This window comes from Carlito syrichta, unplaced genomic scaffold (assembly GCF_000164805.1).
Source record: "Carlito syrichta isolate Samal-C Ts95f unplaced genomic scaffold, Tarsius_syrichta-2.0.1 Scaffold82255, whole genome shotgun sequence".
Lineage (NCBI taxonomy): Eukaryota > Metazoa > Chordata > Mammalia > Primates > Tarsiidae > Carlito > Carlito syrichta.
In genome coordinates this window covers 422,947-448,229 of record NW_007026351.1, presented here as the reverse complement: position 1 = coordinate 448,229, position 25,283 = coordinate 422,947, and the positions used below count along the sequence as shown (strand labels likewise).

The 25,283-nt window shown below is 40.0% G+C and overlaps 1 protein-coding gene across 4 annotated transcripts; it reads left to right on the top strand.

Annotated features, from left to right (window-relative positions):
- The first annotated feature begins 1,559 nt into the window (after nucleotides 1–1,559).
- Nucleotides 1,560–21,791, top strand: CCNI (cyclin I). Of its 4 annotated transcripts, none has more exons than XM_021711171.1 (6): nucleotides 1,560–1,718; nucleotides 7,255–7,383; nucleotides 11,633–11,707; nucleotides 11,856–11,873; nucleotides 12,242–12,472; nucleotides 21,160–21,791. In XM_021711171.1, the coding sequence occupies exons 1-6, from the start codon at nucleotides 1,605–1,607 to the stop codon at nucleotides 21,601–21,603; spliced, it is 1,011 nt and encodes a 336-aa protein (XP_021566846.1). In that variant the 5' UTR covers nucleotides 1,560–1,604; the 3' UTR covers nucleotides 21,604–21,791. The 4 variants fall into 4 exon arrangements, with proteins under 4 accessions (XP_021566846.1, XP_008053790.1, XP_021566854.1 ...); XM_008055599.2 differs by having other exon boundaries at nucleotides 11,856–11,996; XM_021711175.1 differs by lacking the exon at nucleotides 7,255–7,383 and having other exon boundaries at nucleotides 1,562–1,718; nucleotides 11,856–11,996.
- Nucleotides 21,792–25,283: the final 3,492 nt, after the last annotated feature.

The following is a 25,283-nucleotide window of genomic DNA, read 5'->3' as shown; positions in this document are numbered from 1 at the left end:
TGCTTGAGGCCAGGAGTTCAAAACCAGTCTGGGCAACTTGGTGAGACTTCGGCTCTAAAATAAATAACCAAAAAAAAGAAAGAAAGAAATCTGTATCCAGTATTTTCATTATTATTGTTATGTAAACACTATGCTCTATTTACTTTCTTGTGTAATCTTTCTTTCTGAAGTTAACCACCATTTTTGTTGCTTAGCTTTCAACGAATCAAGCCAGACCTTTCACATTCTTCAGCAACTTCCTAATTTAATTTTCTTTTTTATTTTTAAAGATGTGGAGTACAATTCAGGGATAGGTATACAAATGTTCATTATGCAGGTACTCTTGTTGATGAGGTGTGTTGTCATGCCCCCCACAGTTTCCCACTACTGCCAATTCTATCCCCCACCCCCAACCCTGATTTAATTTTCTTAAGTCAAACCTTTCAGTTCTGTAGTTGACTTTTTTTTAACCTTAGAGACATTTCTCTTGGACTCTCAGTTGCGTCTGTACTGCAGACTGTTGCTGTTTAGACTTACTGTTTATTTTAGAGTGCTAGTCACTGTGCAGTGGAACTTTCATGATCACCACTGTCCAATAAAACTTTCTGCATTAGCCGGGCTCGGTGGCTCAGCCTGTAATCCCGCGCCTTTGGGAGGCTGAGGTGAGTGAATTGCCTGAGCCCGCGGGTTCGAGACCCGCCTGGGCAGTGAGACCTCATCTCTGCAATAAATCAAAAAATCAGCTGGGTGTGGTGGTGCATGCCTGTAATTCCGGCTACTCAGAAGGCTGAGGCGGAAGGATCGCTGGAGCCCAGCAGGCCGAGGCTGCGGTGGCCGGGAGCGGCCACTGCACTCCAGTCTGGACGACAGAGTGAGACTCCAACTCAAAAAAAAAAACTTTCTGCATTGCTAGAAATGATCCTTTTCTGTACTGTCTAATGCAGTATCCACTAGCCACATGTGGCTATACTTGAAGTGGAGCTAGTATGACTCAATAATTGATTTTTAAAGTGATTTCTTTTTAGTCAAGTCAAATTTAAATAGCCACATGTGTAGCTGGTGGATGCTGAATTAGAAGCACAGTTTAAGATGGTTTCTTACTGAAGGGGGTGGTTTCATACTGAAGAAGTGGCAATGGGCAGGATTTAATGTAATTGATATGCTTTCTTAATGAAGAGAAACTGTAGTGGCTCTTACTTGACGAAGTTTTTAAGCGGAATGTTTGGAACAACTACTTCTAAGGATTCGTAGTATAAAAAGTCTGGCAAAAGTTTGACAGTTTGACATAGTAATAACATGCTTTGATCAGAGTCCAAAGGTTCTGTCAATTTTATAGCCTTGTTTTTATACTCTTCATAGCTGAATTTCAGATTTAAAATGAGAATGTTTTAGGTAGCTCACTATTGTAATATTTTAACATATATTTTTAAGAGCTGTAAAACCCTATACTGCCTCATAACATTCTTACTTTGTTTTATGAATTGCTTAATAAGTACCAATATATTTATATGTATTATATATAAAAGATAATGCTACACTTACTCTATAATTAAATTTAAAACATTTATGTTTGATTTTATAGGTAGCTACATCAAGCTGGGTGACATACAGATCCAAAGGGTATCATGAAGTTTCCAGGACCTTTGGAAAACCAGAGATTGTCTTTCCTGTTGGAAAAGGCAATCTCTAGGGAAGCCCAGATGTGGAAAGTGAATGTGCCGAAAATGCCTACAAATCAGGTAATGATTTCTGTCTTTAGATCAATAAATTTTATAAAAAATAATTGTACCACTGCCACATATAATATTTTCTTTATACTGCATTGGAGGAATATGTACTGCTAAAGGATGTGCTCTAGTCTTTATTTGAGAAGCACCTTGTTTCCTTCGGAAACATTTTACATTGTTAATTTTATTGTAATCTAAGTTACAGCTTTTAGAAGTTAGTTAGATTAATTCTCTTTCCTCATTGTCTAATACTGACAGTAGTAAACCTTCTTTATTTCTGAATATACAAGGAGGGACCAAAAAAACCTGGAATTATTTTTTGGAGTGTGGGCTCCTTGTAGTACAGGCTTCTCCCACTAGGTAAGTGTTCTAGGAACCCATCGGCATCATTGTACCTAAAGCATCATTGTGAGAGGCTGTGTTTGACTTCAGTGAATTTGTTTTGGAGAGTCTTTTAACATGTTTGCCCGTTTCATGATGGGTGATTTATCAGTGTGCTTGCGTACATCATGCTGTGTTTTTGACCAAAAACAGCTTGACCCCCATGCCTCACCATCCCTATTCACTGCATGTCACCTTGAGCAGCTTTTTTTTGTTGTTTGCCAAGAATGGGAAACATTTTGCTCATGTGGAAAAGGTGAAACAAGAATGGCAGGAGCACTAAAAGGCAACAAACTTGACAAGTTCCAAAACTTTTGAGCAGTGGAAAAAGCGTCTCAATAGATGAATTGCATCAAATGGAGAGTACTTTAAAGGTGACTGAAATTTAAAATTTAAAAAAATACACAATTTTTTATTAATCAATTCCAGGGTTTTTCAGGGAGGGGGATCTCACTCATATAGTTAGCCACAGAGACTGAAGCTACACATTGTCTTTTTTTTTCTTTTTTTTTTTTTTTTGAGACAAGATCTGGCTCTGTTGCCCAGGCTGGAGTGCAGTAGCATGATCATAGCTCACTGTAACCTCAAGCTCTCTTGGGCTCAAGTGACCCTCCTGCCTCAACCTCCCAAATAGCTAGGATTACAGGCGTGCACCACCATGCCTGGTTAATTAAAAAAAAATTCTTATAAAGATGGGGATCTTGCTGTGTTGCCCAGACTGGTCTCAAATTCCTGGGCTCCAGTGATACTCCTGCCTCAGTCTTCCAAAGTGCTAGGATTATAGGTGTGAGCCACTATGCCCGACCACCAGTGTCTTTAATGAATAAAAAATTGCTTTTTCATCAGCAGTTTTCAGGAATTCAAGTGAACTAGTAAGGTATTACCAATGTTGGAATCTTTTTTGGGAGATAGCTAGCTGGCCTCTCACTTACTGTTATCTGTATACCTGTTCTTTTAGAAACTTTTATACTCATTTCTCACAAATAATTATGAAGTGTATTCAAATGTTGACTGGATAAGATGTCTTGCACAATTTTTTATCCTGAGTATCTAATGTGCTTGGAGTATGAAGTAGTGACCAAGAAATTGTTTAATATGTATGGGTGAATGAGTGACAGATACCTAAGCCTCCTGGGCTATCCTTTGCTCATAGGTTGGAATCTGTATGCCTTTTCTAATTCTGTATTCTAATTTTTCCTACTTGCATCATTCTTTCCCACAAGCTGAAGAAATATATTCTACATTTATTGTTATTTGGCATTTTGCAAATTGCAAATTAGCTTTTTATGCTGCCTTCTATGCTATGAGCATTTATATATGCACTGTCTCTTTTGATATTTAAGCCTTTGAAATAGGCAGTAGCACCGATTTGCTCAAGACTTTAATAAGTAACAAAATTCTAACTTGAACCTCTTTCTAAGGCATTTTCTCTTTCCATTATACTTTTTTCATTTTTATATTTCTGTGCATGTGAATTTTAGATTACTTGGGAATTTAGTCATTTAGCAAATGTTATTTTGAGTATCTGCTGTATTTCAGACACTATTCTAGGTATTAGGAACATAAGAGTAGAAAAAAACTTTCTGCCCTTATGTTGTAACATTCTAGTGAACCTCAGACCTTTTCTTTTCTTTCTTCTTTTTTTTTTTGATTTATTGTAGAGATGAGGTCTCGCCAAGTTGCCTGGGCGGGTCTCAAACCCGCAGGCTCAGGCAATCCACTCGCCTTGGCCTCCCAAAGTGCTGGGATTACAGGCTGAGCCACCGAGTCTTTTCTCCAGCTGCTTTTAGAACTATTTCTTTCCTCTTCCTCCTGCTGTCTCCTTGAGTCAGCATGTAACCAACAGCAGTATACTTTTATCACATGGTCTTTGCAGGTAATAATCTACCCAAAATTAACAGTATATTGCTATATTAACACTTAATCTGGCCTGTTTCTATAGAGATTAACAAGTATTAGGTAATACCAAAGAACAGAGTAGTATCAGAACTACTAGGAGTGACCCACTTGTTAAGGATTTGCCTTTACTAATACCATATAGAAGCCATACTTAATACTTGTAATTTAGGTGGGCTGAGTCTAGTGGGGATAGGAGATGAGATGAGGGTAGGGTAAGGAGCTATAGGGGCTTGAGCTGCTTGCCAGAATAAAGCCCAGGTACATGTCTCTATTCTAATTCCTTTGTTCTGCTACTCCTGAGGACATGCTTCTCTACTTCCTTTCAAACACTGTTACTCTAAGTTTTCTAATTTTTTTCTTGAAATGCTGGTAATAAATGAAAAAGTAAAATATTGTGTAAGGAATTCAAGTGAACTAGTAAGGTATTACCAATGTTGGAATCTTTTTGGGAGATAGCTAGCTGGCCTCTCACTTACTGTTATCTGTATACCTGTTCTTTTAGAAACTTTTAGCACCTTTTGTGCTTTTTTCCTCTTATTTCCCTCTTCTAACTTCCTCTGCCCCAGACTTTGAAGTCATTCCCTCATAATTTTGTTGTTGTTTTGAGACAGGGTCTCACAGTGTCACCCAAGCTGGAGTGCAGTGATGTGATCATAGCTCACTGTGACTTTGACCTCCTGGGTGCTTGGAATCTTCCTGCCTCAACCTCCTGGGTTGCTGGGGCTACAGATGTGTGCCACCAAGCCCGAAATATTTATTTTTTAAATGAGGTCTCAACTATGTTGCCCAGGCTGGTCTCAGACTCCAGGCCTCAAACTGCCCTCCTGCCTCATCTTCCCAAAGCCGTGGGATTACAGAAATGAACCACTGTGCCCAGGCTTTCTCTTTTAATTTGCCTCTCCTATTCCTTACCTGTCACTCATGTTCTGTGTGCTCCCACAGCATTCTGGACTTCCTTTATACAGTATTACAATTTTCTGGTGGTTTGAGGCAACAGAATTGTGTCATTTTTGATTACTGGCATATAATAGACCCACAGTAAATATGGTTCAAATAAATGATTATCATATTCCTTTAGGATTTATTCAAGTTCCCTATTATGCTGTTGGCACCTGTATATAGAGAAGTTCTTTTATATATTAGTACTTTCTAGTTCGTGATAATATTGTTATTTGGGGAAACTGAAAACTGGTCAAAGTGACACATACTTTTAGGTGTTCTCAATTTATTTGCTAAACTGCATTGATTTACAAAAAAACCCTACCATAAACTGTTTATACAGAGATGATTTTCATTAGAATTTTGGAACTCTAAGGAATTTTAAAGGCTTAAAGGATCTTGAACCACTAGGCTACTAGGTGTATTAGAATCTCCCAGAAGATTCCTTAATCTAGGCCCCACACCCAGAGCCCTATTGGACTGATAATGGCAGCTGTGGAAATCTATATTTTTTAAAAGTTTCATGCTTTTTTTGATATGTATTCAGTTTGGGAACGATAGATCTAGTCTAACTGTACAGTAAAATAGAAGTTATCTCTCTGATATCACTAATAGGTGGTTATTATTGAAGAAAGAAAATTTAAAAAATAAATGTAGTGTAGTCTGTGTATACAGTGTTTATAAAGTCTGTATAGTAGTCTACAGTAACATCCCTAGGCCTTCACTTTCACTCACCACTCACTCACCAATTCACCCAGAGCAACTTCCAGGCCTGCAGGCTCCATTCCTGGTGTGTGTCCTATACAGGTGGAGCATTTTTATTTTTTATACTGTACTTTTACTGTATATTTTCTGTTTAGATATGCAAATATGTACCATTGTGTTACAGTTGCCTATAGCATTCAATGCTGTAACATGCGGCATAGCTTTGTAGCCTAGGAGCAGTAGGCTACCATACAGCCTGGATATGTAATAGACTAAACTATCTAGGTTTGATTAAGTATACTTCATGGTGTTGACACAACAGTGAAATTATCTAACAACACGTGACATTTCAAAATGTATCCTTATTGTTTAGTGATGCATGACTAATATTTTTGAAATTTCCATCAGAGATGGTACTAATAATAAAGACTACAGTGTTTGGGCTAACTTCATTTGTCTGGAATCCTCATTTACTGAAGGTACAATTTTTCACTAATCACAGTCATTTATGTACTTTGTTGTATTTACCTGGCAGAAGTACTCATAAGAATCTGTTTAATTTAGCATTAGATTATTACTAGTTTTTTTTTTTTTAATGGTGACTCTGAAACTCAAGAGTAAAAGTATCTAATAATTATTGCTTTGAAGTGTATACCTTTTAAAATTAAGTCTATACTCAGCAGTTTAAAATAATATGTAGGAATAATGTTTTGTGCTTGTGGAAAAAATTTAGTCAGATTAACTCCCTGTTCAATCTTTTTTCATCATCTTTAAATTTTAATTCATCTGTTATTCTTAGTATCTTTCATTTATTACCGTTTTTTGTTTTGTTTTTTTGAGATGGAGTTTCACTCTGTCACCTAGGCTGGAGTGCAGGGGCACGATTACAGCCCATTGCAGCCTCAACTTCCTGGGCTCTGGCGATCCTTCCACCTCAGCCTCATGAGTTGTTTTGACTACAGGCATGTGCCACCAGGCCTAGCTAATTAAAAAAACATTTTTTTTTTCTTTTGTAGAGATGAGGTCTTGCTCTGTTGCCTAGGCAGCATAGATATTTGGTAAGATGATGGTGAATACTTTAATAAAGAGTTAAGAGGGTATTAGCTACTGATATTAAATGCATTAATCAGTATAGTTTTATCTTCAGCCATCTCAAGTTTGATAGATTTTGAATGACATTAAAAACATTTTTTAACATATAAACAGTTTTTGTAATGTTTACTAGCCTTTTATGAGAGAATTCTTTTATTTTTATTTTAAAGATGTGGGGTACAATTCTGGGTTAGGTATACAAATGGTCATTGTATAGGTAAAGTTTGGACCTTACTTTGGTCCCCACTTCACCTGGTTTGAGATCAGGTAACCTTAGTGATGCAGTGTGCCCCCCTCCCTCCCCTGGCAGTTTCCCACTACTGCCAATCCCCTTCTTAAAGTATTATGATAAGTGTTCAGGGTCTGCTTATAAGTGAGAACATGTGGTACTCAGTTCCTTATTTCTGTGATAGATCACTCGATATTATGGACTCTAAGTCCATCGAGAGAATTCTAAACATACTCTTGATGATAATTTGAACTTTGTCTTTGTTTACTTTAATTTTATTTATTTGTTTTTATTCCCTTATAGAATGTTTCTCCATCCCAGAGAGATGAAGTAATTCAGTGGCTGGCCAAACTCAAGTACCAGTTCAACCTTTATCCAGAAACATTTGCTCTGGCTAGCAGTCTTTTGGACAGGTTTTTAGCTACTGTAAAGGTAATTATTTTAAGATGCATGTACATATAATCTCTTGTTGGAGTGTTTATGTGCTAAACCAAGGGCTACTTGAAGCATTCTTTAGAGAGACTATAGAGAACTATAGAGAAGTGGAGAGACATAGAGAACTATCCTGGAGAATGATGTATGAACCCATAAGAAAACATTGTGTCTTCTGCTGCAGTTTTAAAATTTTGGAAGTGTTTCTTTTGGGGGGAGGGTGTTAGCTAGGCATGGTGGCCCATGCCTGTAGTCCCAGCTCCTCATGAGGCTGAGGTGGAAGGATCACTGGAGCCCAGGAAGTTGAGGCTGCAATGAGCTGTGATCGTGCCCCTGCGCTCCAGCCTAGATGATAGAGTGAGACTCCAACGTAAAACAACAAAACAAAAAACGTTAATAAATGAAAGATACCAGGAATAAAAGATAAATTACAAATTTAAAGATGATGAAAAAAGATTGAACAGGAACTTATAATCTGAACTAAATTAACTAACAAAACTCTTGTCCTCCAGGCTGGAGTGCAGTGGTATGCTCACGGCCACCACAGCCTCAACCTGCTGGGCTTAGTTGATCCTTCTACCTTAGCCTTCCAAGTAGCTGGAACAACAGATGCACGCCACCATGCCTGGCTAGTTTTTGTGATTCATTGTAGAGACGAGGTCTCAACAAGTTGCCCAGGCTGGTCTCAAAACCCCAGGCTCAGGCAATCCTTTCACCTCAGTCTCCCAAAGTGCTGGGATTACAAGCTGAGCCACTGTGCCCAGTCTGGAAGTGTTTCTAATTGTAGTCTGTAATTTTATTTTATTTTATTTTATTCTTTTTGCAAGTATTTATAATTTATATTTAGCTTACGAATTTTTTTTCTCTTAATTTTAGTGCAAGCCATGTAGCATTGGCACAATGGTTAGTCATCTTCTAACATCTTCTTGGTATACTAAAGGTAGACAGTGAATTAGACTAGAAAAGTATAAGTCTATTGCATGTTTCTCTATTACTTATTTACTGAATATCCATATTATGTTTTCTGAACAATGTGTAAATACTTTCTAAGGTGCATACTTTGGGATATAATAAGATATCATTAAACAACCTTGGTATATTTTTGTTGCATGACAGCATACAAATACATTGATAAGTTTTACATTGTTCCTATTGCTGTATCATTGGCTATGTTATGTTAAGTCAGTCATTGTAGGCCCTCAACACATTTAAAGCAGAAAGTCAGCGTTTATTTAATGGCAAGGCAAACAAGAGTAGAAAAGCAATTCAACTGTTAGTCATCTGTATGACTAGGAATATGTAAACCGGGGGAACTGTGAAATAAATGCTTTATTATTAGCATGAAATTATTGTGGAATGTCAGAATGTGGATAGCCATTCAGTTACGTTTTTATGTTTCAACTTGCACTAATAAAAGAATTAAAGAACCCTTAATTACTATGATATTAATTGCCTAAAATCTGGATTATCTGAGAAATGCTTACTATTATCTCAGCAACTTGTCCATGTCCCCCCATCTGTCATATCTAACTACCACAGATAATTGCTCAGAAAGATGAATTTAAGATTAGTGTCCTTTTATGGATTGTATATTCTTCAGTAATTATTTTCATAGCTTCTGGTATAAAACAAGGTTCTTGCCATGTTTTTTAGACATTTTAAACAAATTTGAGGAAATTCATCGGGAGAAATAGAGAATTTTGTCAAATGCGATATTTTTTATATTTCTTATTTATTGGGTCCTGTCATGTTTATTAACATCAGGTACCCTTACTTAAAGATGGTTACTCTATTGAAGCAATCTAAAATGTTTTCGTAGCTTAGAGATACTTAAAGCTGACTATTAAAGGGCTGTAGCAATGACTAGAGCCTCAGTCCTATCTGTGCAGAAGAAATTGAAGCTCTTTAAAAGTTCAGAAACCGAGCCCTGTCCCAGACCTACTGAATCTGAACCTCTAGTAAGTGAGATCTGGTTGTCTATATTAAAGAAGCAAAAGCCAGCTGAGCACAGTGGCTCACCTCTGTCATCCCAGCACTTTGGGAGGCAGAGGTGAGAGGATTGCCTGAGCCCAGGGATTCAAGCCCAGTCTGGGCAACATGGTGAGACTTCATCTCTACAGTAAATTTAAAAATTAGCTGTGCGTAGTGGTGCATGCCTGTAGTTCCAGCTACTTGGAAGGCTGAGGCAGAAGGATCACCTGAGCCCAGCAGGTCAAGGCTGCGGTGGCCATGAACGTGCCATTACACTCCAGCGTGGGCGACAGAGGGAAACTCCAACTCAAAAAAATAAAAATAAATAAAGCAGCAAAAACCAACTGCTCAGATGATGCTAACATACAACCACAGTTGAGGACTGTTGTTTGCTTTTTTTTTTTTTTTTTTTTAAATCGTGTTTGCTATTGGGATTCTTTTCATTACTAAATTTATTATTATTAGTGCTCTTGATTGGGAGGTATTGCAATGAACTCAATACCCGAGGGATGTGAGTTTTACATATTGCACACATGGGGAAATAAGGGAGGCTGGAAAACTATCTTAGCAGCTAGATCTGACTTCACTGCCTGAATCACCTTTGTGATGTCTCAACCTCTGAGACTATCTCATTTGTAGGCTAAAGACATAACGGATACATACAAATAAATGGATGTGTTTTCTGAATTGTCATGCTCTGATTGATATTAGTAATTATATTAAAATGTTGATAGTTTTAAGCCAACTTCTCATGCAGACAGGATTGGAAGATTCTAGACTCTAAATACACTGAGGCAGTGTATGGCATGTTTGTTAAATGATAAGCTAATTAATCTAGATGTATTCTGGTCATCAGAAGTCTTCCACAGTTTGGAAATGTAATATTTTATTCAACTATAACATAAATATTACAACAGGTTTTACTGGGGTTTTTTTGTGTTGTCTAATTATCTTTGTATCATTCAATATAATTGGACTGAATTGTTCATTGTTGACAACTGGATTCTGGTGCTGCATTGACCAGTACACACAGAGTGGGCCTGCCTTATTACAGGTAGAAAACAGGCATATTCAGGTTCTCCTGTGGGTCAGATCCAAAAAAGCTCCTTTTTTTTCCTCATTAATTTTGTACAGATTTAGGACCTTTTCTTTTTTTTTTTTTTTTTTTTTTGTAGTTGGAGTCTCACTCTGTCGCCCAGACTGGAATGCAGTGGCCGCTCCCGGCCACCACAGCCTCGACCTGCTGGGCTCTGGCGATCCTTCCGCCTCAGCCTTCTGAGTAGCTGGAATTACAGGCATGTGCTACCACGCCCGGCTGATTTTTTGATTTATTGTAGAGATGAGGTCTCACTGCCCAGGCGGATCTCTAACCTGTGGGCTCAGGCAATCCACTCACCTCATCCTCCTAAAGGCGCGGGATTATAGGCTAAGCCACCAAGCCCGGCTCTTTTCATTCTTATTATGGAACTTGAATATAGACGTATGAGTGTGTGTGTGTGTGTGTGTGTGTGTACACCTAAGAATTAGAATATTTCTAGTCATCTGCTAGTGTCCTGTAATTTTTTAAAGCATTTGAGTGTACTAGTAATCTTTTTTATATTCTTTCTCATTTCCCTAAATAGAATGAAACTAGCTTAAAAAACATATTTATACAGGCTGGGTGCAGTGACTTACAACTGTAACCCCAGCACTTTGGGGGCCAAGGCAAGAGGATTGCTTGAGCCCAAGAATTCGAGACCAGTCTAGGCAACATAGCAAGACCTCCTCTCTACAAAAAATCAAAATATTAGTTATAGTGGTACATTCCTGTAGTCCCAGCTACTCAAGAGGCTGAGGCCGAAGGATCACCTGAACCCAGGAGGTTGAGGCTGTGGTGAGCTGTGATTGTACCACTGCACTCCAGCCTGGGTGACAGAGTGAAAAAATGTATCTTTAATTTGGGGAATATTTCTTATTAAATAAAAACTTCTACAATCAAGCTCGTCTCTATTGGAAAGAAATGAACTTTGGCTAACTGGCTTTGGTTGAACTTAGAGCAGTGGACTTGATCTTATTTTCATAGACTAATGTGGCTACGGTTGTAATAAGTTAACTCTGATCTAGAAAACAATGGGTGGGAGTCACTGATCTAGAAAACAATGGGTGGGAGTCACATTAATTGGATCCCATACAATTGTGTGCATACTTATCTGCATATCTATATTTTAAAAACAGTCATAAAAAGTTAACCCTTTTTGAAAAATCACTAAAGTTGCTTTTTCCCGCTTCAAAATTTTAGGCCCACCCAAAATACTTGAGTTGTATTGCGATCAGCTGTTTTTTCCTAGCTGCCAAGACTGTTGAGGAAGATGAGGTAATAAATTCCTTCAAGATTAGTTATTTCTTTTTATGAAAATTTCCTTCCATGTATTAACTTACTTTTTGTTTGCCATAACAAAAATTGAAAATGAGTTTATTTCTATCCTCTTCTCCCTGTCCCTGCTCCCCTTTGCTTTGGATAGAGAATTCCAGTACTGAAGGTGTTGGCGAGAGACAGCTTCTGTGGATGTTCCTCATCTGAAATTCTGAGAATGGAGAGAATTATTCTGGATAAGTTGAATTGGGATCTTCACACCGCCACACCATTGGATTTTCTTCACATTGTAAATATACTTGACGTGTTTTAGTTTACTTGAATATGTAGTCCTGTTTCAGTAACTTGAAACATTTACTTTGTCCACTCATTTATTTTGTACTGATTTTTAGGAAAAGGAAAATATTGCAATTAGGATATATGTCAAATCAGTGAAGCTAAAACTGCAAATGTAGAAATTGAATAGGTTATATCAATTTCTAGACATAATTTTCTAGATACTTAAATTAAAATAACGATCTTGTGGTTTTTCAGTTCCATGCCATTGCAGTGTCAACTAGGCCTCAGTTACTTTTCAGTTTACCCAAATTGAGCCCGTCTCAACATTTGACAGTCCTTACCAAGCAACTCCTTCACTGTATGGCCTGCAACCAACTTCTGCAATTCAAAGGATCCATGCTTGCTCTGGCCATGGTTAGCTTGGAAATGGAGAAACTGATTCCTGATTGGCTTCCTCTTACAATTGAACTGCTTCAGAAAGCACAGGTAGGTGTCAGTCTACATAGTGTTCATTTTAAGTTTTTCTTTATTAGGCTACATAAGGTTACCATGTTAAGAGACATTGCTCATCTTGTAATGGCAAATCACTCTTAAGAGTAGACGAGTAAAGTATACATTTTTTTTGAGTTGGAGTCTCACTCTGTCGCCCAGACTGGAGTGCAGTGGCCACTCCCGGCCACCACAGCCTCGACCTGCTGGGCTCTGGCGATCCTTCTGCCTCAGCCTTCCAAGTAGCTGGAACTACAGGCGTGCACTACCACGCCCAGCTAATTTTTTGATTTATTGTAGCAATGAGGTCTCGCCTAGTTGCCCAGGCAGGTCTTGAACCCGTGGGCTCAGGCAATCCACTCACCTCAACCTCCCAAAGCGCGGGATTACAGGCTGAGCCACCGAGCCCGTCTGTAAAGTATACATTTTAAATTTACAGGTTTAGATGTCTTTTTTCTCAGAAAATTTAGAAAGTATCTTGTAAATTTCTTTTCAGCCCTTCTAGATTAAGAATTTAAAAAAACTAAAAAGGTTCTCAGTAATATATTCTTTAGTTTTGTATAAAGAAACCTCCTAGCTACATCTGTAGGTTTCATGTAGTATTTCTCTTCTTCCCTCATTTTATAATAGATGACAGAAACATAAATTGCAAATAAGTTATTGTTGACTAGTAAGTGAAGTATCTGTGCCAGACTGCAGCAGGTGAAAGCTACCTTTCTGAAAGAGGTCTTGTCTTGGTAGTGCTATTATTGCCTGAGATTAGTTCGTAAGTTGTATCTACAAATTGTTGTAAAATGTATAGATTGGTAAATTACCAACCACCTAAGTAAAATGTAAGGTGGAGAAAATGCTTATTCAGTTGGAAAGTTTGAATTGGGGTATATGTTAGCTACTACTTTGTGAGAAGTCTTACTGGTTCTGTTTATGTCCCCAAATACAATTTAACAAGTTTAGATTTGTTGCAAACCATGCTCCTCTCCCAACTGACTCAGGAATCTACTTTTCCTTTATATGGCTCTGTTTATTCTGACTTTGCAGTAGTTATTCTGATTTGTTTCATTCAATTTTATTTAGGAGATTGTTAAATTCTGGGCTTACAAACATTTTATAGTAAATAATTGTAGCAAAGGACTGCAGTTATTGAACATTAAAACTTTGAATAGAATGCTATAAAAGAAAAACAAGAATAACACTTTTGGTGTTTTGTACGATAGTTATAATTGATCTTAGAGCAGACATTTTATTTATTTTAATTTAATTTTATTTTTGAGTAGGAGTCTCACTTGGTCACCCACACTGGAGGGCAGTGGCATACTCCTGGCCACTGCAGCCTCAGTCTTCCGGGCTCAGACGATCCTCCTGCCTCAGCCTTCCAAGTCGCTGGAACTACAGGCACATGCCACCATACTTGGCTAATTTTTTTTTTTTTTGAGTTGGATTCTCACTGTCACCCAGACCTACTGGGCTCTGGCGATCCTTCCGCCTCAGCCTTCCAAGTAGCTGGAACTATAGGCACACGCTACCATGCCTGGCTAATTTTTGATTTATTGTAGAGATGAGGTCTCGCCAAGTTGCCCGGGCGGGTTTTGAACCCGTGGGCTCAGGATTCCACTCACCTCAGCCTCCCAAAGTGCAGGGTAATAGGCTGAGCCACCGAACCCTGCTTAATTTTTTGATTTATTGTAGAGATGAGGTCTCACGAATTTGACCAGGCTGGTGTCGAACCCCTGGGATCAGGCAATCCTCTCACCTCGATTTCCCTAAGTACTGGGATTATGGGTGTGAACCACTGCTCCTGACCAGAGAAGATATTTTACAAATTTGTCAGTGCTGCCTTTCTGCTTCTGGGAATTTCAGGCTCTAGTTTGTGAGCAGAGAAGGGCTGAGAGTCTTTTCATAGAAAGACTGATGATGGGAGCAGTTTGTTGGTTAGCGCTATCCCTGCGTAGTATTACATAGGCTGTTTCTTTTTCTCAAGGGATATATGTTCTTTTAATTGTGTATTTAAGTTTTCTGATGCAGGAAGAAGAAAGTGTTCACTGAAATCTTTTCTTTCCTTAACTGAAAGGAGTGTTACAAACTTGGGATTGAACAGATTCTTCGTAGAAATCATTTTGTTCAACTCCTTTATGTTATAGCTCCAGTTTAGGGAACTTGAGGCTTTTTAGAATTTCTTTTTTTTTTTTGTTTTGAGTTGGAGTCTCTGTCGCCCAGACTGGAGTGCAGTGGCCATTCCTGGCCACCGCAGCCTCGACCTGCTGGGCTCTGGCGATCCTTCCGCCTCAGCCTTCCAAGTAGCTGAAATTACAGGCATGCGCTACCACGCCCGGCTGATTTTTTGATTTATTGTAGAGATGAGGTCTCGCTGCCCAGGCGGGTCTCGAACCCACGGGCTCAGGCAATCCCCTCACCTCAGCCTCCCAAAGGCGCGGGATTACAGGCTGAGCCACCGAGCCCGGCTTAGAATTTCTTAGTAGTGAAGAAGATAAAAAGAAACAGTGCTTTCTCCATACCACACAAACCTTAAGAATTCTGGCTCAGTGACTTTCAGAGTTTCCTTTAAAAGTGGAACCCTTCTCCTTTCTTCCCCCAACAAAATCTTGTGCACACACAATAGCAGGATGTAGAGTAGAAAAGTGAAGCTATACTTTGTAACACGTGTTTAGTGCAGAGTCCTATTCAATATGGCCTTTACCCTTCCATGGCTGTTGGGACAGAGTTTGAAAACTTCTGTTCCATTCTCTTGTGTGTCTGTGTGTGTGTGTGTATATGCACGCGTGTGCTCACATACACATGGTGCTAAAAAAATGAATACACATTTTAAGTATGACGTTTACTCAAAAGATGGTGTTAATCAAATGAATGGTAATGTCACCATGCAACAGGCAAGTCAGTCAAAGAAAATGGTGGAAGCCTGGTTGAACAAACGAATGTCATACTACACGTTGCTACTGTAATTCAATTCAACTTCTGTAGGTAATACATAGATAACATCTCTTAAAATGTGTATACATTTTTTTTGGCCTCCCTCCTGTGTGTGTGTATGTGTGTGTATAATTGTTTTTTGTGTTTGTTTGAGTTGGAGTCTCACTCTGTCACCTAGGCTAGAGTGCAGAAGCATGCTCCCAGCTACCACAGCTATGACCTGCTAGGCACAGGCGATCCTTTTGCTTCAGCCTTCCAAGTAGCTGGAACAACAGGCGTGCACTACCATGCTCAGCCAGTTTTGTTTTGTTTTTTATTTGTAAAGAGGAGGTCTTGTAAGTTGCCCAGGCTGATCTTGAGCCCCCGGACTCAAGTAGTCCTCTAGCCTCCACCTCCCAAAGTGTTGGGATTACAAGCGTGAGCCACTGCTCCTGGTTTCATGTACATATATTAATACATTACACACACATTTATTGAGAAATCTGTGAGGTACACACTAGGAATACTGTGTGTGTGTGTGTGTGTGTGTGTGTTTTAACGGTCTCTGCCCCATGTAGTATTCAGTTGCAATGGGGAAAATAATGAATAAAAGTAAGGTCACAAAACTTGGTAGAGACTTTGGGACGTGTTCTAGCAGTTCTGCTCTAAAATCAGCTTAGACTGGTGACTAAACTATGTAGTGTGGCCTAAATATGGATGGCTTCTGGTTCTTCAGGACTTAGTTCTGTCTTTGCTAAGTTTTCTGTGTTCGGGTAGGAAATACCAGGTCTAAGAGTTTTCAGATGAGATCCATGATAAGGCCACAGTAATATCAGATACTCCTCCTGGATTTCTGGTTCTAGTATAGGAAATTCTTGGATCACATTGGTGAGCTAAGGCCAGAATTGCTTTGGATACGACTCACAGTGTTTTGTTTGAACAGGGTCAAACACAGACATTTCATGCTGAGAGAGGCCACTGTTACTAGCTCTGCCTGTGCCTCTTCTGAACATGAGACTTCGTATGGCCAGTTTTCCCAGGTTTGAAAGGCAAACTTCCTCTTGTCCCTTCTGGCCTCCCACCCCCACACCTCCTTGACCTCTTGTGCCACCTCTTGGTCACTATTCTAGTACTGCTGAGCTTCTTTCTCTTTTTCCCCTTCTTCCTCCCTTGTTCCACTTGTGTGGCTTTGCTCATGTCCTCCCCTTTCTGACTGATGTGGCTACCCTGATCATCTAAGGGTGTTAACTCTGCCTAGGTTAATGTAGTGATCTCCCTAGTTCCTAGCTGGGCAGAAGTAAAAAATGATGTCCTAGTTTAAAATTAAAGGGGAGTAGCCGGGCGTGGTGGCTCACACCTATAATCCCAGCACTTGGGGAGGCTGAGGTGAGAGGATTGCCTTAGCCCACAGGTTCAAGACCAGCCTGGGCAACTTGGCAAGACCTCATCTCTACAATAAATAAAAAAATTAGCCAGATGTGGTGGCGTCTGCCTGTCGTTCGAGCTACTTGGAAGGCTGTGAGGTGGAAGAATCCCCTGAGCCCAGCAGGTCGGGGCTGTGGTGGCCGTGAGTGTGCCACTGCACTCCACCCTGGGCGACAGAATGGGACTCCAAATCAAAAAAAAGGAAGAAGAAGAAAAAAAAAAACTAGAGGGGAGTTAAAGAAGCAGACCCTCCCCACCAGAATCTCCTTGAAAGTCACTAAGGTCAGATTACTCGGGCAGGTGTCCTCCTCAGTGCTCTGTGAGTTCACCAAACCTGGATCCTTCTGGGCCTATCACTTTTGTCAGTATTGTTATGAAAAATAGCAATCAGTTTTCTTTTGACACTCTGTAATTAGAGTTTATTTTAAATCCTTTTAATTAGAAGACTGACTTGTGTCTGGAGTTTTAAATTGTAATTCCAATTCCAGTTTGTGTGTGTGTGTGTGTGTGTGTATGCTTGTTTTGTTTCCTCCACTGATTCTTAACAAGGATCAGATTATTTTGGTGTTCTCTTTTTTTTTTTAAGGACAAATTCAGATTGTACTAGAGGAGGGAATGTATTTTGATGCTTTATTTTGGACAAACAACTTAGGATTTGGGTATAAGTGAAGTTTATATAGATGATTTTGGTTTGAATAATTTTCAGTGTTCTTTCTAGCACTATCTTTTTTTGCCAGTCTTCCACCTCTAAAATACAACTCCCTATTTACTTAGTTTTTCGCACAGAAAGATTATAGTGACATAAGTAATTTTCCTTTTACTTAAATACATGTCTTTTTTCAGGATTCTGCCATGGTATGTATTTATGCCTAGTGACCAAGGCATTAGAATATTTGTGGAGCTTTTACTTTTTTAGGCCACTATTAGTCATTTGCTAAAGAATAGTTCATTAAACTAGATACAGTTGGCCCTCCATATTTGTGGGTTCCACATCTATGGATTCAACCGTATATTGAAAATATTTGGGAAAAAATTCCACAGTGTTCCAAAAATCAAAACTCGAATTTGTCATGTGCCATGTACTACATTGAATCCACATAAATAAAGTGATGTTAGGCATTCTATTAGAGATTATAAGTAATACAGAGATGATGTCAAGTATGCGGGATGATGTGCATGGATTATATGCCAATACTATGCCATTTTATATCAGGAACTTAAGCATCTTTGGATTTTGTTATCTGGGGGGGGTCCTAAAACCAGCCTTCCACACATAACAAAGGATGACTGTAATTACTATTTAGAAATAATTTCTACACTTCAGCCTATTTTCCCTTCCCAGATTTTTTTAAAAATTTCTAGTCCCTCCCTTTTGTAAGCTTCTTGAAGTATTGGCAGAAGCTTCATCCCTTCTCTGTGCTGTTGTGTTCTACTGTTTTCAGCATGATTCAGCTTGTTTTACATCCCTGGGTCATGTGACAAGACCTAGCCTAAATATAAGCTTGATAGTTGAGGGACTATGTTAAGGATTATGCATTTTTTCTTTTTAAGAGAGGGAAAAAGTCTAATAGTAGTTAATAGTGTGTTACCCATAATGTGTTATCGAGCACTTTTCAAGCTAGGAAAAAAAAAAAAATCAGTGATCAAAACATTAGGTGTTAAAATCTGCCATTTTCATGTATATTTCTGACAATTTCAGTTATTTTTACTTTTGTATTATAGGATGACATCAGCCTTTCTTCTTTATTCCCAGATACTTTTCTAAAAATAATGAATATACTTAGAGATAAAAATAACTTTGTTGGCCAGGCACAGTGGCTCAGCCTGTAATCCCAGTACTTTGGGAGGCCAAGGTGAGAGGATTGCCTGAGCCCATGGGTTTGAGACCAGCCTGGGCAACTTGGTGAGACCTCGTCTCTACATTAAATCACAAAAGTTAGTCGGATGTGGTGGCATGCATCTATAGTTCCAGTTACTTGGAAGGCTGAGGTGGAAGGATCGCCTAAGTCCAGCAAGTGGAGGCTGCGGTGGCTGAGTGTGCTGCTGCACTCCAGTCTGGGTGACAAGAGTGAGAGTCCAACTCAAAAAAACTTTGTAACCAAATGTGTGCTTGTAGAGTATGTTCTTTATTTTCTCTGTGGTATTGCAAATACTCATGCTGTGTGCTGCAGGTTATATGTGGATGACTAGGACTTGGTCCTGAAATATCCAAAATACCTATAAAAATATGCAAAACTGGGAAAAAATGATCCTTGAGAGTTTATGGTGTGTGTGTGTGTGTGTGTGTGTGTGTGTGTGTGTTGGAGTCTCACTCTGTTGCCCAGACTGGAGTGCAGTGGCACACTCACAGCCACCGCAGCTCCGACAATCCTTCCGCCTCAGCCTTCCGAGTAGCCGGAATTACAGGCATGTGCTACCATGCCCGGCTGATTTTTTGATTTATTGTGGAGATGAAGTCTCGCTGCCCAGGCCGGTCTCGAATCCGCGGGCTCGGGCAATCCACTCACCTCAGCTTCCCAAAAGCACGGGATTATAGGCTGAGCCACCGAGCCCGGCTCCTTGAGAGTTTAATGGTCAAAAATAGGCTTCCTGTAGGTGATGGTGTTTAGTCAGGCCTGGAGGGAATAGGTAATTACAATTTAAATAAGTAGAAATAGTATGAGCGTTCGTAAAGTAAGAAAGGGGAAGATTTGTGCATAACAGAAAGGCCTGTATAGCAGGAATGTAGAGCACAAATTCGAAGGATGCTAAGAAATATGTCTGGAAAAGAAGGTCGGGATCAGATTGTGGAGAGCCTTATTAATACTAAACTCAGGCCAGGCTCCGTGGCTCAGCTTATAATCCTAGCACTTTGGGAGGCTGAGGCGAGTGGATTGCCTGAGCCTGTGGGTTTGAGACCAACCCAGGCAACTCACCTCTACAATATATCAAAAATTAGCCGGGGTTGGTAGCACATGCCTGTAGTTCCAGCTACTTGGAAGGCTGAGGGGAAAGGGTTGCCGGAGCACAGCAGGTTGATGCTGAGTTGACTGTGAGTGTGGCACTGCACCCCAGCCTGGGTGACAGAGGACAGAGTGAGACTACTACTCGCACCGGCATGCTGCTGAGGCGACATGGATAGGAATATCTGTTGCTACAGAAGATTATGTTGGCAGTGTTGTGATTGATTACGGGGAAAGTAAGCAGAGATGCTTCACTACAGACACAGTTTTGAAGGCCTTCTATGTGCAGGCTTTGTGCTAGAAACTTTAGGGATAGAGAGTTGAATGCCTGCACCTTGGATCTTGTAGTTTATAATGGAAAGGCTAAATGGTTAAATAAGTTATTCTAATAAGATATGGTAGATATGTCAACAGGTTGATACAGAACAGCATTTGGGGTGTTTAAGGGATTGGGAGTGTCTGGGAAATTCCAGAAAGGACCAATACCTGAACTGTCCTTAAGGATAAGAAAGATTTAACAGAATTTGCAAATTAAGCGAAGACATTAACAAAACCATTTCTTCCTAGTGTTATTTACTGTTTTATAAAAATATAACTTGTCTAAAGTTCTCATTTACTGTTTTAAAAAAAAAATACATAATTTGTTATAAACTCTTTGCTAGACAGCCTTCCTCCCCATCCCTGATTACAATTTTTTTCTTCTTGCCCCCTGGCTTCTTCCTTCATTCTTTTTTTTTGAGTTGGAGTCTCACTCCGTTGTCCAGGCTGGAGTGCAGTGGCACACTCACAGCCACCTCAGCAGTGACTTGCTAGGCTCTGGTGGTCCCTCTGCCTCAGCCTTCCAAGTAGCCGGAACTACAGGCACGCACTACTGTGCCTGGCTAATTTTTGATTTATTGTAGTGATGAGGTCTCACCAAGTTGCCTGGGCTGGTCTTGAACCCATGCACTCAGGCAGTCCACTCACCTCGGCCCTCCAAAGTGCTGGTATTACAGGCTGAGCCACCGAGCCGACCTTCTTACATTCTTAATAAATGTGTTTATCTGTACTATTGTCTCCACTGAAAAAATTAGAAGAAATGAAGGGCCTTCTAAATGGGAAATAGACTGGGGGAAGAAATCAGACATTGGGCAGATAGCAGTGAACAAAAGAGTAGTTTCTGTTCTCATGTAAATGTGTAGGATACAATTGCAAATAAATTCAAGTTGCAAAGAGATTTGTATTAGAAATACAGATTGGGACATGCTCTCTAAGAAGACGATGGGTAGGCTGGAGAAACGGATGAGTTTGAGGGAGGAGATGTGGGATGAGTAAAGAAGACTGAGGGGATACAGGGCATGGGGAAGCAGAGCTGACAGAGCAGCCTGTATTGATCAGTGATAGCCTTTGTGGTGTTTGTTTTTCCTGGTCCAGATGGATAGCTCCCAGTTGATCCACTGTCGGGAGCTTGTGGCACATCACCTTTCTACTCTGCAGTCTGCCCTGCCTCTAAACTCCGTTTATGTCTACCGTCCCCTCAAGCACACTCTGGTGACCTGGGACAAAGGAGTGTTCAGATCACATCCCTCCTCTGTACCAGGCCCAGATTTCTCCAAGGACAACAGCAAGCCAGAAGTGCCAGTCAGAGGTACAGCAGCTTTCTGCCATCATCTCCCAGCTGCCAGCGGGTGCAAGTATGCCTCTACTAAACGCAAAGTAGAGGAAATGGAGGTAGATGACTTCTACGATGGAATCAAGCGGCTGTATAATGAAGAGAATGCTTCAGAAAATGTGGGTTCTGTGTGTGGCACCGATTTGTCAAGACAAGAGGGACATGCCTCCCCTTGTCCACCCTTGCAGCCTGTTTCTGTCATGTAGTGTCAACAAGAGTTACCTTCAGGTGCAAGCTAAGATAGACTACTCTGAGAATAACAGGTAAAAAACCAGGAAGGGCTATAGAAGGATAGGTACCTTTTCAGGCTGATCTGAAGTGAGCCAGAAAAAAAACCCTCATTTACTTAGGCGACTAATTATAATTCAACATCATTTAAGTGCTTAAAAGACCAAAAAAAAAAAAAAAAAGTTGAAAGTCCAAAAGATCCAAAATTTTCTTTAAAACAAAAAATTTCTTTGTAGTATGTCAGTTGCACTCTTCTGCTAAGATGTAATGTAGTTTGCCCCGTGTCAAAAATTCAGTTTTTTTAAATTCAGAATTCATAGCTAGCAAACCTGTCCCCAGAATCCTGACTTATTTTCCTGTTGCTTTTGCTTGCTTCTCCATTTAATACTTAATGAATTTTATGCATGTTGATCTATACTCTGACTTTCACTGAATAAGAAACCCCCAAATTCTTTTTTAGCAATTTAATGAACAAGCTATATCAGTGTGTTAGCCATGTTTAATCCATAACTAAAATTCCAGTTAGTCTGTAAAGGAAACTTTGGAATTGTCCCAAATGAATTAGAGGCAGTAATAGAAAAAGTTCTCACATTACCGTGTTGATTTTTGTGTTTGTCTCATTTCACATTCTGTATTTTAAAACTACTGTTTTTATTTTTGCTTATCTTAAATTGAAGCTTAAAAGTGGCATGTTTAGGACACTCTTAGATTTGTTGAAATCATTTCTGACATTTGTAAAAAAGAATTTGTGATAAAGTTAATATATCCAGGTGCTCACCAAAGAAACATATGTAACAACTAAAATTAGATTTTCTTTTTTGGTAACTGATCAGTTTTCACTCATGTATAATCAGTAGGAGACTGTCTAGACAGTGGGGCAGCTCGTATGATTTGAGTCTGTCACCTGTTTTAACTGAATTCAACACCCTAGATTTATGTTAAGCTATTAGAATTTTCTTGATAGAAGTCATACCCCCTGCCTCCTCAGCCTGCCTATATTTCTTTTAATGACTTCTGGATCCTGAGCTCCCTTTGCAGTCTGAAAAAGGTACTGCAGTCAGAACCATGTACTGATGATAAAAGCCTCTGGTAGCAATAAAAAAAGTTGTTCTTTACCTTTGTATCTGTATCTTTTTTCTGCTTGTGAAGAGATGCAGGTTCCTGACTGGTTAGGCGCTATTTCAACTAAAGAAAACAAGAAGTTCTGATATGCTTACCAGAAATGAAACCTGAAGAAAAGGAGATTTGCATGTGGTTGAAGGTTATATGCTGCAGGCTTTAGACAAGAATTTTTCTTGTATGGTGTTTTCTTACTAGTAGACTGTGGATCTTCCACACAGAAAATTCTCATCTTGGGGGTAAGAACAGGCCCAGAACTGTATCTAGATAACATGTCATTTTTATCCACTGGTCTCCCCCCCAAGTTTTCAGCTAACATCTGACTTTGGAAATTCTTGTGGTAGTTTAACTTTTTCATGACCTTACAATCCAGTTGAAAGGGGAGCATTTACTCATGTAAGTACAGGGAGTGGGAGGGTAGGTCTAAATGAACTATTTAATGTGAAGACAAAGGATTGGCTTCACAGACATAAAGATAACCATCCTGACATTCACCTGGCTTTTTTTTTTTTGAGTTGGAGTCTCACTCTTGTCGCCCAGGCAGGAGTGCAATGGCACACTGATGGCCACCACAGCCTCCAGCTGCGGGGCTTAGGCGATCCGTCTAGCTGGAACTACAGACACCCCACCATGCCTGGCTAGTTTTTGTGACTTACTGTAGAGATGAGGTCTCACTGAGTTGCTCAGGCTGGTCTTGAACTCTCAGGCTCAGGCAGTCCTCTTGTCTTGGCCTCCCAAAGTGCTGGGATTACAGGTTGAGCCACCGTACCTGATTTTCTTTTTTTTTTCTTTTTTCTAGAGATGAGGTCTCCTCAAAGTGCCCGGGCTGGTCTCGAACCCATGGTTTCAGGCACTCCTCTCACCTTGGCCTCCCAAAGTGCTGGGATTATAGGCATGAGCCATTGTGGCCTGTCTGGCTCTGTTTCTTAATTCTAAATTGTGGGTGCTCTAGGAGGTGCACAACAGTGTATGTTCATAGTAAGATGAGTGGTACTTAGTTCTCCTCTTCCTCCATTTTAACAAATGAGGACACAGTTTTGTTATATAGGAAAAGGGATAAAATCGCGTCTAGGGTCAATATTTCATATATAGTTCAGCAGCTGCAAATTGAACAGAAGTTGGAGGACAAGAGGATTTGCATTGTTAGGTCTTAAAAGTTTTCTGTTTTTAAAAATTGCTGGCGAATCAGTTTGGAACAAGTGGGATGTTTGGGTTGATAGCTCTCACACTTCAAAGCTTATCTAACCCGTGGTTGAATTCAGTTGTGGTATTTTTGAAGCTCTGATCCTCCTGGGCACCCTTTCAGAGGCCTGAGCCTCCTTCCTCATTACCTATTATGGGGCTTTTGGAGAATTCTGCCTTGAGACAGAAATTGCACTATATATATATATTTATTTCTGAGTCAGGGTCTCACCGTCACCAAGGCTGGAGTGTGGTGGCATGGTCATGGCTCACCATAGCCTTGACCTGGGCTCAGGTGAACCTCTCTCAGCATCCTGAATAGTTGGGACTATCGGCACATACCACCATGCCCGGCTAATTTTTTTATTTTTCTGTAGAGATGAGGTCTCACTGTATTGCCCTGGCTGGTCTTAAACTCCTGGATTCAAGCAATCCTGCTTTAGCTTCCCAAAATGCTAGGATTATAGGCATGAGCCACTGTGCCCAGCTGCTATATTCCTAAACTGTGGAACTTTTCATCAAAAATGGCCCTGCTGTTTAGTTCCCTTTTTACCTGAAACTAGTCACTGCCTGTCCCAAGTTACTTATGTTAAATTTTGGCACTGTATCAGAAACTCCGAAGATTTGGAAACTTGAGCTTTATGTATCATAATTTTCTGGTGCCTCCTGGTGGCTAAAAAACACCGTCATCCTATGAAGCCTCTGGAAAGGTATACTTGATGGACATAGTACTCACACTTGAATTCTCCAACAGAAAAAAAACTAAAGAACATGTTCCAGCCCCAGCAGATCAGGCTAGAAGCTAGACATTTACTTCATTCTCTGTAAGGATGGTATGAAGTAAGTTATTGAGAACTGAATGTTTTCTCTGCAGGCAGACGATGTCTCATACTAGTGTGGTGGGCGGGGGAAGGGAGAGTTGAGGGTCAGGTGGACCCATCTGTTAGAAGTATTCCTGACACTGCCCTGGCCTGAGAAGTGCTGTTCATTTCCTCTTGTGTTATTCAAGCTAAGCACTTCTGTGTGTCTGCTGTTCTCTTTACACACCTGAGTTCTAAACTTCCTAATGCACTCATCTCGGTTTCCTGAAGCAGGAAGGCCAGCTGAGCCTGAGCAGCACAGCGACCTTTTCACCTGAGAGGTGGCTGCGTTGCTGCTGCTCAGCCAGCACGGTGGGCACTTACCTTCATCCCTAAGACGGTTGGTACATTTTTAGCTGGGAAGGGAAGACACTGTACCAGCGTTTTCAGTCATCCTGCGAGATATGCACCCCCAGTTTACATGAGCAAATTGAGGATTAGAGGGTTGCCCAGTGCCACATAGCTAAGAATTTTCTTTACAGAGGTTCAAATTCTAA

Coding starts and splice junctions, on each gene's coding strand:
- CCNI (XM_008055599.2), top strand. CDS start 1,605: ATGAAGTTTCCAGGACCTTTGGAAAACCAGAGATTGTCTTTCCTGTTG. Junction 7,384..11,632: donor GGTTTTTAGCTACTGTAAAG/GTAATTATTTTA, acceptor TCAAAATTTTAG/GCCCACCCAAAATACTTGAG. Junction 12,473..21,159: donor AACTGCTTCAGAAAGCACAG/GTAGGTGTCAGT, acceptor TTCCTGGTCCAG/ATGGATAGCTCCCAGTTGAT.